At 36.9% G+C, this 14,385-nt stretch overlaps 1 protein-coding gene across 1 annotated transcript in view; it reads right to left on the bottom strand.

The window, feature by feature from the left end:
- The window catches only part of LOC128640772 (uncharacterized protein K02A2.6-like), a 28,284-nt gene extending 16,419 nt beyond the window's left edge, over positions 1-11,865 (bottom strand). The window contains exon 1 of the mRNA XM_053693194.1: positions 10,945-11,865. Within this exon, the coding sequence (XP_053549169.1) occupies positions 10,945-11,798 (854 nt within the window). The 5' untranslated portion in view covers positions 11,799-11,865. The remainder of the gene's footprint in view (positions 1-10,944) is intronic.
- Between the last annotated feature and the right edge of the window lie 2,520 nt (positions 11,866-14,385).

The raw sequence follows: 14,385 nt of genomic DNA on the forward strand, positions 1-14,385 counted from the left end.
GACCTTCGCGTTAGGCTCCGCCCCTTCACGATCGGCCACGCCCACTTCTGCGCGGCGCAGTCGGCAGAACAGGTAGGGACTTAGGCCAGGTGTGTTTGTCCTCGTGCTGTCTCTACTGCGCATGACAGCTTCGGACAAACACACTTGGCCTTTTATAGTATAGGATGTGAGTGATCAGGTAGTGTTTACATGTGATTTGGTGACATTGCTTAATGACATCCAATATGGCCATAGTAATGTCTTGCACAAAACCAATGCTCCATAACAAATAATCTGTGTTTGTTAATAATTCAGTGTTGTCTGGGTTTTAGCAAGTTCTTTTAGCTGAGGAATTTAATAAGTAAAAAATGGCTTGAAAAATTCGTTTCTAATTATCAAGAATTTAGATTGAGATCAGCAAAACAGGACTGGGACAAAGTCAAAATTTAGCTTTCATGTTTCAGATAAAGCAGCAATTTTATTCACTTCTGATATTTAATTTGCTTTGTTCTTTTATTATTCTTTGTTGAAAAGCATACATAGGTGGGCCCTAGAGCAGCAATGCACTACTGGGAGCTAGCTGTTATGGTGGTTGCACATATATGCCTCTTGTCATTAGCTTACCTGTTGTTCAGTTAGTTCCCAGTAGTGCATTGCTGCTCCTTCAACAAAGGATATTCCTCTGATATCCCAACATGTCAATGATGTCTTAAAGAGACATAAGTAGCAGTAAAATGTTCTGAAGCACTAGAGATTAGTTATTGCACTACTGTATACATCTGCATTTGCTTATAACACATATATCTGCTCCTGTATAACTACATATATATCTGCTCCTGTGTAACTACATATATATCTGCTCCTGTGTAACTACATATATATATATATATCTGCTCCTGTGTAACTACATATATATCTGCTCCTGTGTAACTACATATATATCTGCTCCTGTGTAACTACATATATATCTGCTCCTGTGTAACTACATGTATATCTGCTCCTGTGTAACTACATGTATATCTGCTCCTGTGTAACTACATATATATCTGCTCATGTGTAACTACCTATATATCTGCTCCTGTGTAACTACATATATATCTGCTCCTGTGTAACTACATGTATATCTGCTGCTGTATAACTACATATATATCTGCTCCTGTGTAACTACATATATATCTGCTCCTGTGTAACTATATATATATATCTGCTCATGTGTAAATACATATATATCTGCTCCTGAGTAACTACATGTATATGTGCTCCTGTGTAACTACATGTATATCTGCTCCTGTGTAACTACATGTATATCTGCTCCTGTGTAACTACATATATATCTGCTCCTGTGTAACTACATATATATCTGCTCCTGTGTAACTACATGTATATCTGCTCCTGTGTAACTACACATATATCTGCTCCTGTATAACTACATATATATATCTGCTCCTGTGTAACTACATATATATCTGCTCCTGTGTAACTACACGTATATCTGCTCCTGTGTAACTACATATATATCTGCTGCTGTGTAACTACACATATATCTGCTCCTGTATAACTACATATATATATCTGCTCCTGTGTAACTACATATATATCTGCTCCTGTGTAACTACACGTATATCTGCTCCTGTGTAACTACATATATATCTGCTCCTGTGTAACTACACATATATCTGCTCCTGTATAACTACATGTATATATCTTCTCCTGTGTAACTACACGTATATCTGCTCCTGTGTAACTACACGTATATCTGCTCCTGTGTAACTACATATATATCTGCTCCTGTGTAACTACATGTATATCTGCTCCTGTGTATCTACATATATATCTGCTCCTGTGTAACTACATGTATATCTGCTCCTGTGTAACTACATATATATATGCTCATGTGTAACTACCTATATATCTGCTCCTGTGTAACTACATATATATCTGCTCCTGTGTAACTACATGTATATCTGCTGCTGTGTAACTACATATATATCTGCTCCTGTGTAACTACATATATATCTGCTCCTGTGTAACTATATATATATCTGCTCATGTGTAACTACATATATATCTGCTCCTGTGTAACTACATGTATATCTGCTCCTGTGTAACTACATGTATATCTGCTCCTGTGTAACTACATATATATCTGCTCCTGTGTAACTACATATATATCTGCTCCTGTGTAACTACATATATATCTGCTCCTGTGTAACTACATGTATATCTGCTCCTGTGTAACTACACATATATCTGCTCCTGTATAACTACATATATATATCTGCTCCTGTGTAACTACATATATATCTGCTCCTGTGTAACTACACGTATATCTGCTCCTGTGTAACTACATATATATCTGCTGCTGTGTAACTACACATATATCTGCTCCTGTATAACTACATATATATATATCTGCTCCTGTGTAACTACATATATATCTGCTCCTGTGTAACTACACGTATATCTGCTCCTGTGTAACTACATATATATCTGCTCCTGTGTAACTACACATATATCTGCTCCTGTATAACTACATGTATATATCTTCTCCTGTGTAACTACACGTATATCTGCTCCTGTGTAACTACACGTATATCTGCTCCTGTGTAACTACATATATATCTGCTCCTGTGTAACTACATGTATATCTGCTCCTGTGTATCTACATATATATCTGCTCCTGTGTAACTACATATATATCTGCTCCTGTGTAACTACACATATATATCTGCTCCTGTGTAACTACACATATATATCTGCTCCTGTGTAACTACATGTATATCTGCTCCTGTATAACTACACATATATATCTGCTCCTGTGTAACTACATGTATATCTGCTCCTGTGTAACTACATATATATCTGCTCCTGTGTAACTACACATATATATCTGCTCCTGTGTAACTAGCTACATGTATATCTGCTCCTGTGTAACTACACATATATATATCTGCTCCTGTGTAACTACACATATATCTGCTCCTGTGTAACTACATATATATCTGCTCCTGTGTAACTACATATACTGTATATCTGCTCCTGTATAACTATATATATATATATATATATGCTCCTGTGTAACTACATATATATATATCTGCTCCTGTATAACTACATATATATATCTGCTCCTGTGTAACTACACATATATATATCTGCTCCTGTGTAACTACACATATATATATCTGCTCCTGTATAACTACACATATATATATCTGATCCTGTGTAACTACACATATATATATCTGCTCCTATGTAACTACACATATATCTGCTCCTGTATAACTACACATATATATATCTGCTCCTGTGTAACTACATATATATCTGCTCCTGTATAACTACACATATATATATATCTGCTCCTGTGTAACTACACATATATCTGCTCCTGTAAAACTACACATATATATATCTGCTCCTGTGTAACTACATATATATCTGCTCCTGTATAACTACACATATATATATCTGCTCCTGTGTAACTACACATATATCTGCTCCTGTATAACTACACATATATATATATATATCTGCTCCTGTGTAACTACATATATATCTGCTCCTGTGTAACTACATATATATCTGCTCCTGTGTAACTATATATATATATATATATATATATATATATATATATATATATCTGCTCCTGTGTAACTACATGAATATCTGCTCCTGTGTAACTACACATATATCTGCTCCTGTGTAACTACATATATATCTGCTCCTGTGTAACTACATGTATATCTGCTCCTGTGTAACTACATATATATCTGCTCCTGTGTAACCACATATATATCTGCTCCTGTGTAACTACAGATATACCTGCTCCTGTGTAACTACATGTATATCTGCTCCTGTGTAACTACAGATATACCTGCTCCTGTGTAACTACATGTATATCTGCTCCTGTGTAACTACATATATATCTGCTCCTGTGTAACCACATATATATCTGCTCCTGTGTAACTACAGATATACCTGCTCCTGTGTAACTACATGTATATCTGCTCCTGTGTAACTACATATATATCTGCTCCTGTGTAACTACATATATATATGCTCCTGTGTAACTACATATATATCTGCTCCTGTGTAACCACATATATATCTGCTCCTGTGTAACTACATGTATATCTGCTCCTGTGTAACTACATATATATCTGCTCCTGTGTAACTACATATATATATATATGCTCCTGTGTAACTACATATATATCTGCTCCTGTGTAACTACATATATATCTGCTCCTGTGTAGCTACATATATATATATATCTGTTCCTGTGTAACTACATGTATATCTGCTCCTGTGTAACTACATGTATATCTGCTCCTGTGTAACTACACATATATCTGCTCCTGTGTAACTACATGTATATCTGCTCCTGTGTAACTACATATATATCTGCTCCTGTGTAACTACATATATATCTGCTCCTGAGTAAATACATGTATATCTGCTCCTGTGTAACTACATATATATCTGCTCCTGTGTAACTACATGTATATCTGCTCCTGTGTAACTACATATAGATCTGCTCCTGAGTAAATACATGTATATCTGCTCCTGTGTAACTACATATATATCTGCTCCTGTGTAACTACATGTATATCTGCTCCCGTGTAACTACATATATATCTGCTCCTGTGTAACTACATATATATATATATATGCTCCTGTGTAACTACATATATATCTGCTCCTGTGTAACCACATATATATCTGCTCCTGTGTAACTATATATATATATATATATATATATATATATATATATCTGCTCCTGTGTAACTACATGTATATCTGCTCCTGTGTAACTACATATATATATGCTCCTGTGTAACTACATATATATCTGCTCCTGTGTAACCACATATATATCTGCTCCTGTGTAACTACATGTATATCTGCTCCTGTGTAACTACATATATATCTAGTCCTGTGTAACTACATATATATATGCTCCTGTGTAACTACATATATATCTGCTCCTGTGTAACCACATATATATCTGCTCCTGTGTAACTACATATATGTCTAGTCCTGTGTAACTACATATATATATGCTCCTGTGTAACTACATATATATCTGCTCCTGTGTAACCACATATATATCTGCTCCTGTGTAACTACATATATATCTGCTCCTGTGTAACTACATATATATCTGCTTCTGTGTAGCTACATATATATATATCCGTTCCTGTGTAACTACATGTATATCTGCTCCTGTGTAACTACATATATATATATGCTCCTGTGTAACTACATATATATCTGCTCCTGTGTAACTACAGATATATCTGCTCCTGTGTAGCTACATATATATATATATATCTGCTCCTGTGTAACTACATATATATCTGCTCCTGTGTAACTACATATATATCTGCTCCTGTGTAACTACATATATATATGCTCCTGTGTAACTACATATATATCTGCTCCTGTGTAACTACATATATATCTGCTCCTGTGTAACCACATATATATCTGCTCCTGTGTAACTACAGATATATCTGCTCCTGTGTAGCTACATAAATATATATCTGTTCCTGTGCAACTACATGTATATCTGCTCCTGTGTAACTACACATATATCTGCTCCTGTGTAACTACATGTATTTCTGCTCCTGTGTAACTACACATATATCTGCTCCTGTGTAACTACATGTATATCTGCTCCTGTGTAACTACATATATATCTGCTCCTGTGTAACTACATATATATTTGCTCCTGTGTAACTACACATATATCTGCTCCTGTATAACTATATATATATATATATATATATATATATATATATATATATATATATATATATATATATATATATATATATCCGCTCCTGTGTAACTACATCTATATCTGCTCCTGTGTAACTACATCTATATCTGCTCCTGTGTAACTATATATATATCTGCTCCTGTGTAACTACATATATATATGCTCCTGTGTAACTACATATATATCTGCTCCTTCTGCTCCTGTCTAACTACATCTATATCTGCTCCTGTGTAACTACATATATATTTTCTCCTGTGTAACTACACATATATCTGCTCCTGTGTAACTACATATATATCTGCTCCTGTGTAACTACATATATATCTGCTGCTGTGTAACTACATATATATCTGCTCCTGAGTAAATACATGTATATCTGCTCCTGTGTAACTACATGTATATCTGCATTCTGCTCCTGTGTAACTACATATATATCTGCTCCTGTGTAACTACATATATATCTGCTCCTGTGTAACTACAGATATATCTGCTCCTATGTAACTACATATATATCTGCTCCTGTGTAACTACACATATATCTGCTCCTGTATAACTACATATATATATCTGCTCCTGTGTAACTACATCTATATCTGCTCCTGTGTAACTACATCTATATCTGCTCCTGTGTAACTATATATATATATCTGCTCCTGTGTAACTACATATATATCTGCTCCTGTGTAACTACATATATATCTGCTCCTTCTGCTCCTGTGTAACTACATCTATATCTGCTCCTGTGTAACTACATATATATTTTCTCCTGTGTAACTACACATATATCTGCTCCTGTGTAACTACATCTATATCTGCTCCTGTGTAACTACATATATATCTGCTGCTGTGTAACTACATATATATCTGCTCCTGAGTAAATACATGTATATCTGCTCCTGTGTAACTACATGTATATCTGCATTCTGCTCCTGTGTAACTACATATATATCTGCTCCTGTGTAACTACATATATATCTGCTCCTATGTAACTACAGATATATCTGCTCCTATGTAACTACATATATATCTGCTCCTGTGTAACTACACATATATCTGCTCCTGTATAACTACATATATATATCTGCTCCTGTGTAACTACACATATATCTGCTCCTGTATAACTACACATATATATATATCTGCTCCTGTGTAACTACACATATATATATCTGCTCCTGTATAACTACACATATATATATATCTGCTCCTGTGTAACTACATATATATCTGCTCCTGTATAACTACACATATATATATCTGCTCCTGTGTAACTACACATATATCTGCCCCTGTATAACTAAACATATATATATATCTGCTCCTGTGTAACTACATATATATCTGCTCCTGTATAACTACACATATATATATCTGCTCCTGTGTAACTACACATATATCTGCTCCTGTATAACTACACATATATATATCTGCTCCTGTGTAACTACATATATATCTGCTCCTGTGTAACTACATGTATATCTGCTCCTGTGTAACTACATACAGGGAGTGCAGAATTATTAGGCAAGTTGTATTTTTGAGGATTAATTTTATTATTGAACAACAACCATGTTCTCAATGAACCCAAAAAACTCATTAATATCAAAGCTGAATAGTTTTGGAAGTAGTTTTTAGTTTGTTTTTAGTTATAGCTATTTTAGGGGGATATCTGTGTGTGCAGGTGACTATTACTGTGCATAATTATTAGGCAACTTAACAAAACACAAATATATACCCATTTCAATTATTTATTTTTACCAGTGAAACCAATATAACATCTTAACATTCACAAATATACATTTCTGACATTCAAAAACAAAACAAAAACAAATCAGTGACCAATATAGCCACCTTTCTTTGCAAGGACACTCAAAAGCCTGCCATCCATGGATTCTGTCAGTGTTTTGATCTGTTCACCATCAACATTGCGTGCAGCAGCAACCACAGCCTCCCAGACACTGTTAGAGAGGTGTACTGTTTTCCCTCCTTGTAAATCTCACATTTGATGATGGACCACAGGTTCTCAATGGGGTTCAGATCAGGTGAACAAGGAGGCCATGTCATTAGATTTTCTTCTTTTATACCCTTTCTTGCCAGCCACGCTGTGGAGTACTTGGACGCGTGTGATGGAGCATTGTCCTGCATGAAAATCATGTTTTTCTTGAAGGATGCAGACTTCTTCCTGTACCACTGCTTGAAGAAGGTGTCTTCCAGAAACTGGCAGTAGGACTGGGAGTTGAGCTTGACTCCATCCTCAACCCGAAAAACCCGAAAAGGCCCCACAAGCTCAAGCTCATCTTTGATGATACCAGCCCAAACCAGTACTCCACCTCCACCTTGCTGGCGTCTGAGTCGGACTGGAGCTCTCTGCCCTTTACCAATCCAGCCACGGGCCCATCCATCTGGCCCATCAAGACTCACTCTCATTTCATCAGTCCATAAAACCTTAGAAAAATCAGTCTTGAGATATTTCTTGGCCCAGTCTTGACGTTTCAGCTTGTGTGTCTTGTTTAGTGGTGGTCGTCTTTCAGCCTTTCTTACCTTGGCCATGTCTCTGAGTATTGCACACCTTGTGCTTTTGGGCACTCCAGTGATGTTGCAGCTCTGAAATATGGCCAAACTGGTGGCAAGTGGCATCTTGGCAGCTGCACGCTTGACTTTTCTCAGTTCATGGGCAGTTATTTTGCGCCTTGGTTTTTCCACACGCTTCTTGCGACCCTGTTGACTATTTTGAATGAAACGCTTGATTGTTTGATGATCACGCTTCAGAAGCTTTGCAATTTTATGAGTGCTGCATCCCTCTGCAAGATATCTCACTATTTTTGACTTTTCTGAGCCTGTCAAGTCCTTCTTTTGACCCATTTTGCCAAAGGAAAGGAAGTTGCCTAATAATTATGCACACCTGATATAGGGTGTTGATGTCATTAGACCACACCCCTTCTCATTACAGAGATGCACATCCCCTAATATGCTTTATTGGTAGTAGGCTTTCGAGCCTATACAGCTTGGAGTAAGACAACATGCATAAAGAGGATGATATGGTCAAAATACTCATTTGCCTAATAATTCTGCACTCCCTGTATATATCTGCTCCTGTGTAACTACATATATATCTGCTCCTGTGTAACTACATATATATCTGCTCCTGTGTAACTACACATATATCTGCTCCTGTGTAACTACATATATATCAGCTCCTGTGTAACTACACATATATCTGCTCCTGTGTAACTACATATATATCAGCTCCTGTGTAACTACATATATATCAGCTCCTGTGTAACTACATATATATCTGCTCCTGTGTAACTACACATATATCTGCTCCTGTGTAACTACATATATATCTGCTCCTGTGTAACTACATGTATATCTGCTCCTGTGTAACTACATGTATATCTGCTCCTGTATAACTACATATATATCTGCTCCTGTGTAACTACATATATATCTGCTCCTGTGTAACTACATATGTATCTGCTCCTGTGTAACTACACATATATCTGCTCCTGTGTAACTACATGTATATCTGCTCCTGTGTAACTACATATATATCTGCTCCTGAGTAATTACAGATATATCTGCTGCTGTGTAACTACATGTATATCTGCCCCTGTGTAACTACATGTATATCTGCTCCTGTGTAACTACATATATATCTGCTCCTGTGTAACTACATATATATATCTGCTCCTGTGTAACTACATATATATCTGCTCCTGTGTAACTACATATATATATATCTGCTCCTGTGTAACTATATATATATATATATATATATATATATATATATATATATATATATATATATATATCTGCTCCTGTGTAACTACATGTATATCTGCTCCTGTGTAACTACACATATATCTGCTCCTGTGTAACTACATATATATATCTGCTCCTGTGTAACTACATATATATCTGCTCCTCTGTAACTACATATATATCTGCTCCTGTGTAACTACATATATATCTGCTCCTGAGTAACCACATATATATCTGCTCCTGTGTAACTACATGTATATCTGCTCCTGTGTAACTACATGTATATCTGCTCCTGTGTAACTACATATATATCTGCTCCTGTGTAACTACATATATATCTGCTCCTGTGTAACTACATATATATATGCTCCTGTGTAACTACATATATATCTGCTCCTGTGTAACCACATATATATCTGCTCCTGTGTAACTACATATATATCTGCTCCTGTGTAACTACATGTATATCTGCTCCTGTGTAACTACATGTATATCTGCTCCTGTGTAACTACATATATATCTGCTCCTGTGTAACTACATATATATATATATATATATATATGCTCCTGTGTAACTACATATATATCTGCTCCTGTGTAACTACATATATATCTGCTCCTGTGTAGCTACATATATATCTGCTCCTGAGTAACCACATATATATCTGCTCCTGTGTAACTACATGTATATCTGCTCCTGTGTAACTACATGTATATCTGCTCCTGTGTAACTACATATATATCTGCTCCTGTGTAACTACATATATATCTGCTCCTGTGTAACTACATATATATATGCTCCTGTGTAACTACATATATATCTGCTCCTGTGTAACCACATATATATCTGCTCCTGTGTAACTACATATATATCTGCTCCTGTGTAACTACATGTATATCTGCTCCTGTGTAACTACATGTATATCTGCTCCTGTGTAACTACATGTATATCTGCTCCTGTGTAACTACATATATATCTGCTCCTGTGTAACTACATATATATATATATATATATATATATATGCTCCTGTGTAACTACATATATATCTGCTCCTGTGTAACTACATATATATCTGCTCCTGTGTAGCTACATATATATATATATATATATATATATATATATATATATATATATATGTTCCTGTGTAACTACATGTAAAATAAATAAAAATAAAGAACAGACAGTGGATAATATTGTAACATACAACAAGTAATAGACATACATGTTTATCACTAAACCATACACTTGTACTTAGAACAGTTTATCTTTATAGTCTATGCACAAGACCTAGGTTGCAGCCTAGATTTTAGTCACAGTTATGTTTTCTGCGATAAGTCCGCCTTTGGATTAGGTCATTCCTTGCTGAATAATCTCTCACTGAATCCTCACATTACCATCTAGAAGGTGGCCTTCTGTTTCTAGAGGGCCATAGAGTATTTGGTTCAGGAGAAATAGTCTGTGGAGGAGTACCCAACGGTTGTTGATCATCTGTGATATTTTGTTGTTGGACAGAATCATTCTGAGGTTGATCTGTTTCAGTTGTGTTCATTGTATTTTCATCCTCAGAAGACTCAGGTGGGCACCACACTCCATGCCAGATATCCTCACCATCTGAATCATTGGATATTTGTGTAGCTGGTTGAGATCTATGTCTCATTTGTTCTACATGGCGGGAAACTGTACCACCAGCTTGTAGTTGAACTTTAAACATTCTGTTGCCCATGCCTTGTATTATGACAGCTGGAATCCATTTATTTGGGCCACGGTAGTTTCTAACCCATACTCTGTCATGAATGACAAATTCTGAAACGCTAGAAGTGTTCAACTCTTGTTTGGAATGTTCTGGTCTAACTTTATCCAGTGGAGTTCTCAGGCGTCTTCCAAACATTAACATTGCAGGTGATAGCCCAGTAGTGGCATGGGGAGTGTTTCGATAGTTAAACAAAAAGTTAGAAAGGGAGTTTGGATTAAATTTTGATTTGTGAGAGACAGCTAAGTGGCGTTTTAAAGTTTGTACAAATCTTTCAGCCTGTCCATTAGAGGCTGGAAAATATGGAGCTGTCTTACAGTGTTTGATGTTATTTGTAGCTAGAAATGTTTCAAATTCATGTGATATGAACTGTGGACCATTGTCTGAGACTAAAGTTTGTGGCAGTCCAAATCTTGCAAACATACTGGAAAGAACGACAATGGTTTGTTGTGTTGTAGTACTTGACATTTGAACTACTTCTGGCCACTTGGAATGAGCATCCACAGCCACCAAATACATTTGTCCATCCACTGGCCCTGCAAAATCAACATGGATTCTTGTCCAAGGTTCATTTGGCCATGGCCAAGTTTTTGAGGTGTCCCTGCTGGGATTCCGCTGTGTCTGTGCACATGCATTGCAAGCAGCTACATAAGAAGCAATATCTGTATCCAATTTAGGCCACCATAAATATTCTCATGCTCTTCGCTTCATTTTTACTACACCCTGATGTGAGCTGTGTAGTAACTTTAATGCTAATGTTTGCAGTAAGGTCGGAATTATCACTCGTGACCCCCATAACAGACAGCCTGAGTCATGCACAATTTCCTTCTTCCTTGTAAAATATGGCTGAAGATCAGAGCGAACCACTTTAGGCCACCCATGTTGAACAAAAGACTTAATTTCCTGTAAGGTAGAATCAGAGCATGTATAAGTAGCAATCACTTTGGAATTTAGATTTAAAGGCTGTGGAGGAGTTTCTATAATTTTATAAGATGCTGTCATGTGATGTACCATTGGTAATCTTGAAAACATATCCACATTTGTATGATCACTGTGGCATCGATATTTAATGGAGTAGTTGTAAGCTGCCAGCTGAAGTGCATAGCGCTGAAGTCGAGCAGCTGTTGTGTTGGAGATACCCTTCTGAGGGTGCAGAATGGACAAGAGTGGTTTATGATCCGTGATCAGAGTAAAAGGTCTGCCATATATATAAATGTGGAATTTCTTCACAGCCCAAATTATTGCTAAAGCTTCTCGATCAATCTGGGCATAATTTCTCTCAGATGGAGTTAGAGATCTGGACGCAAAAGACACAGGACTTTCAGAACCATCGGGCATAATGTGTGAAAGTACTGCGCCTAAACCATATGGTGAAGCATCGCAGGCTAGTACCAAAGGCTTCTTAAGGTCATAGTGGACAAGGAGTCTTGATTCCAGAAGAAGTTGCTTTGAGCGTTCAAATGCTTGTGTACATAAGTCAGTCCAGGCCCATTGGTTTTTACTATCTAAAAGGCGGTGTAGTGGATATAGTAAATGAGCCAAATTTGGTAAAAATCTATGATAGTAATTGAGCAACCCCAAATAAGAACGTAGCTGAGATACATTAACAGGGGTGGGAACATGAACCAGCGCTTTCACTTTTTCAGCAGTTGTGTGGAGACCATTCTTGTCCACTACATGTGCACAATATTCTAAACTCTTGCAGAAGAACTCACACTTTTCCATGTTAACTTTCAGTCCGAATTCCTGTAGGCGCTGTAAAACAGCTTCAACATTGGCTTTATGAGTGGCATCATTTTCACCAGTGATAAGCATGTCATCTAACATACAGTGGGTATGTGGAATACCTGCCAAGATCTCATCCATTATCCGTTGCCACACTGCAGGTGCTGGGGCAATGCCAAACACCATTCGCGTATACTGAAAAAGTCCTTTGTGAGTGTTGATAGTTAACAGGTGTCTGGAGTCTGGATGCACCTCTAACTGTAAGTATGCTTGATGCAAGTCAATTTTTGTAAATTTTTCACCCCCTGCCAGAGAACTAAACAATTCTTCAATCCGTGGTAATGGATACTGATCCACAAGTAATTGAGGGTTAAGGCCCCCTCTGAAATCTCCACAGATGCGAATGTCCCCATTTTTTTTTCTGACAGGAACTATTGGGGAAGCCCATTCACTGCTAGACACTGGAACAATAATCCCCTGATTTCGTAGTCTTTCTAGTTCTGCTTCAATTTTAGGTTTAAGTGCAAATGGTACAACTCTTGGTTTACAAAATTTTGGAATAGCATTTTCTTTTAGGTGAAGCTGAATCTGCTTGTCTTTCACTAAACCTAGGTTCCCATCAAATACAGTCTTATATTTGTGCTTTAGTGAATTAATCCAAGTAGAATTTGAATTCCCACTTTGGTCCAGCAGTTTGTTAAGCGGTAACTGTTGTGGTAACTTTGGCATGCCCAATGCTTGGATCCAGGATCTACCAAACAAAGGTGGTCCTCCTTTAGGTAAAATGTAGAGGCGTAACTTTTTAGTTATACCATTAAATGTCACTGTAGGTGATACACACCCAATAGGCTTTATTATTTCATTTGAATATGTTTGCATTGTGACAGCTGTTGGAACAATTGGTTGCCTTAGTCCCAGGCGGTTCCAATCAGCAGCTGTGATAACAGAGACTGCTGCTCCTGTATCAACTTCCATAAGGAGAGGTTTACCATCTATATTCACCTTTGCTTGCAGTTCTGGAATTTTATTCTCAAGGCTGTAGATCTGTAATGTGTATAATGGTTTGTCTTCCTCTGAATCAGTGTGTGGTGTATCTACTTGCACATGAAAAGCTGCACGTGACTTCCTGACTTTCTTACTTTTATCTCTGTCTAAGGAACTTCTGCACACACTTTTTGTATGACCAATCTTCCCACACCCATAGCAGGTGCAGTTCCTAAACCTGCAGGCATTTGCTGTGTGATTTGTGTCACCACATCTGTAACAGGCGGTCTGTGACCCTTGTCTAGCTGGATACTGTTTATTAAGGTGCACACTTGTATGAAAAACATCTATTTCCTTATTACAAACTGCCTGTGCTGGGGCCTGGAGCATTTGTGCA

Source organism: Bombina bombina, chromosome 10, assembly GCF_027579735.1.
Source record: "Bombina bombina isolate aBomBom1 chromosome 10, aBomBom1.pri, whole genome shotgun sequence".
NCBI classification, from domain to species: domain Eukaryota; kingdom Metazoa; phylum Chordata; class Amphibia; order Anura; family Bombinatoridae; genus Bombina; species Bombina bombina.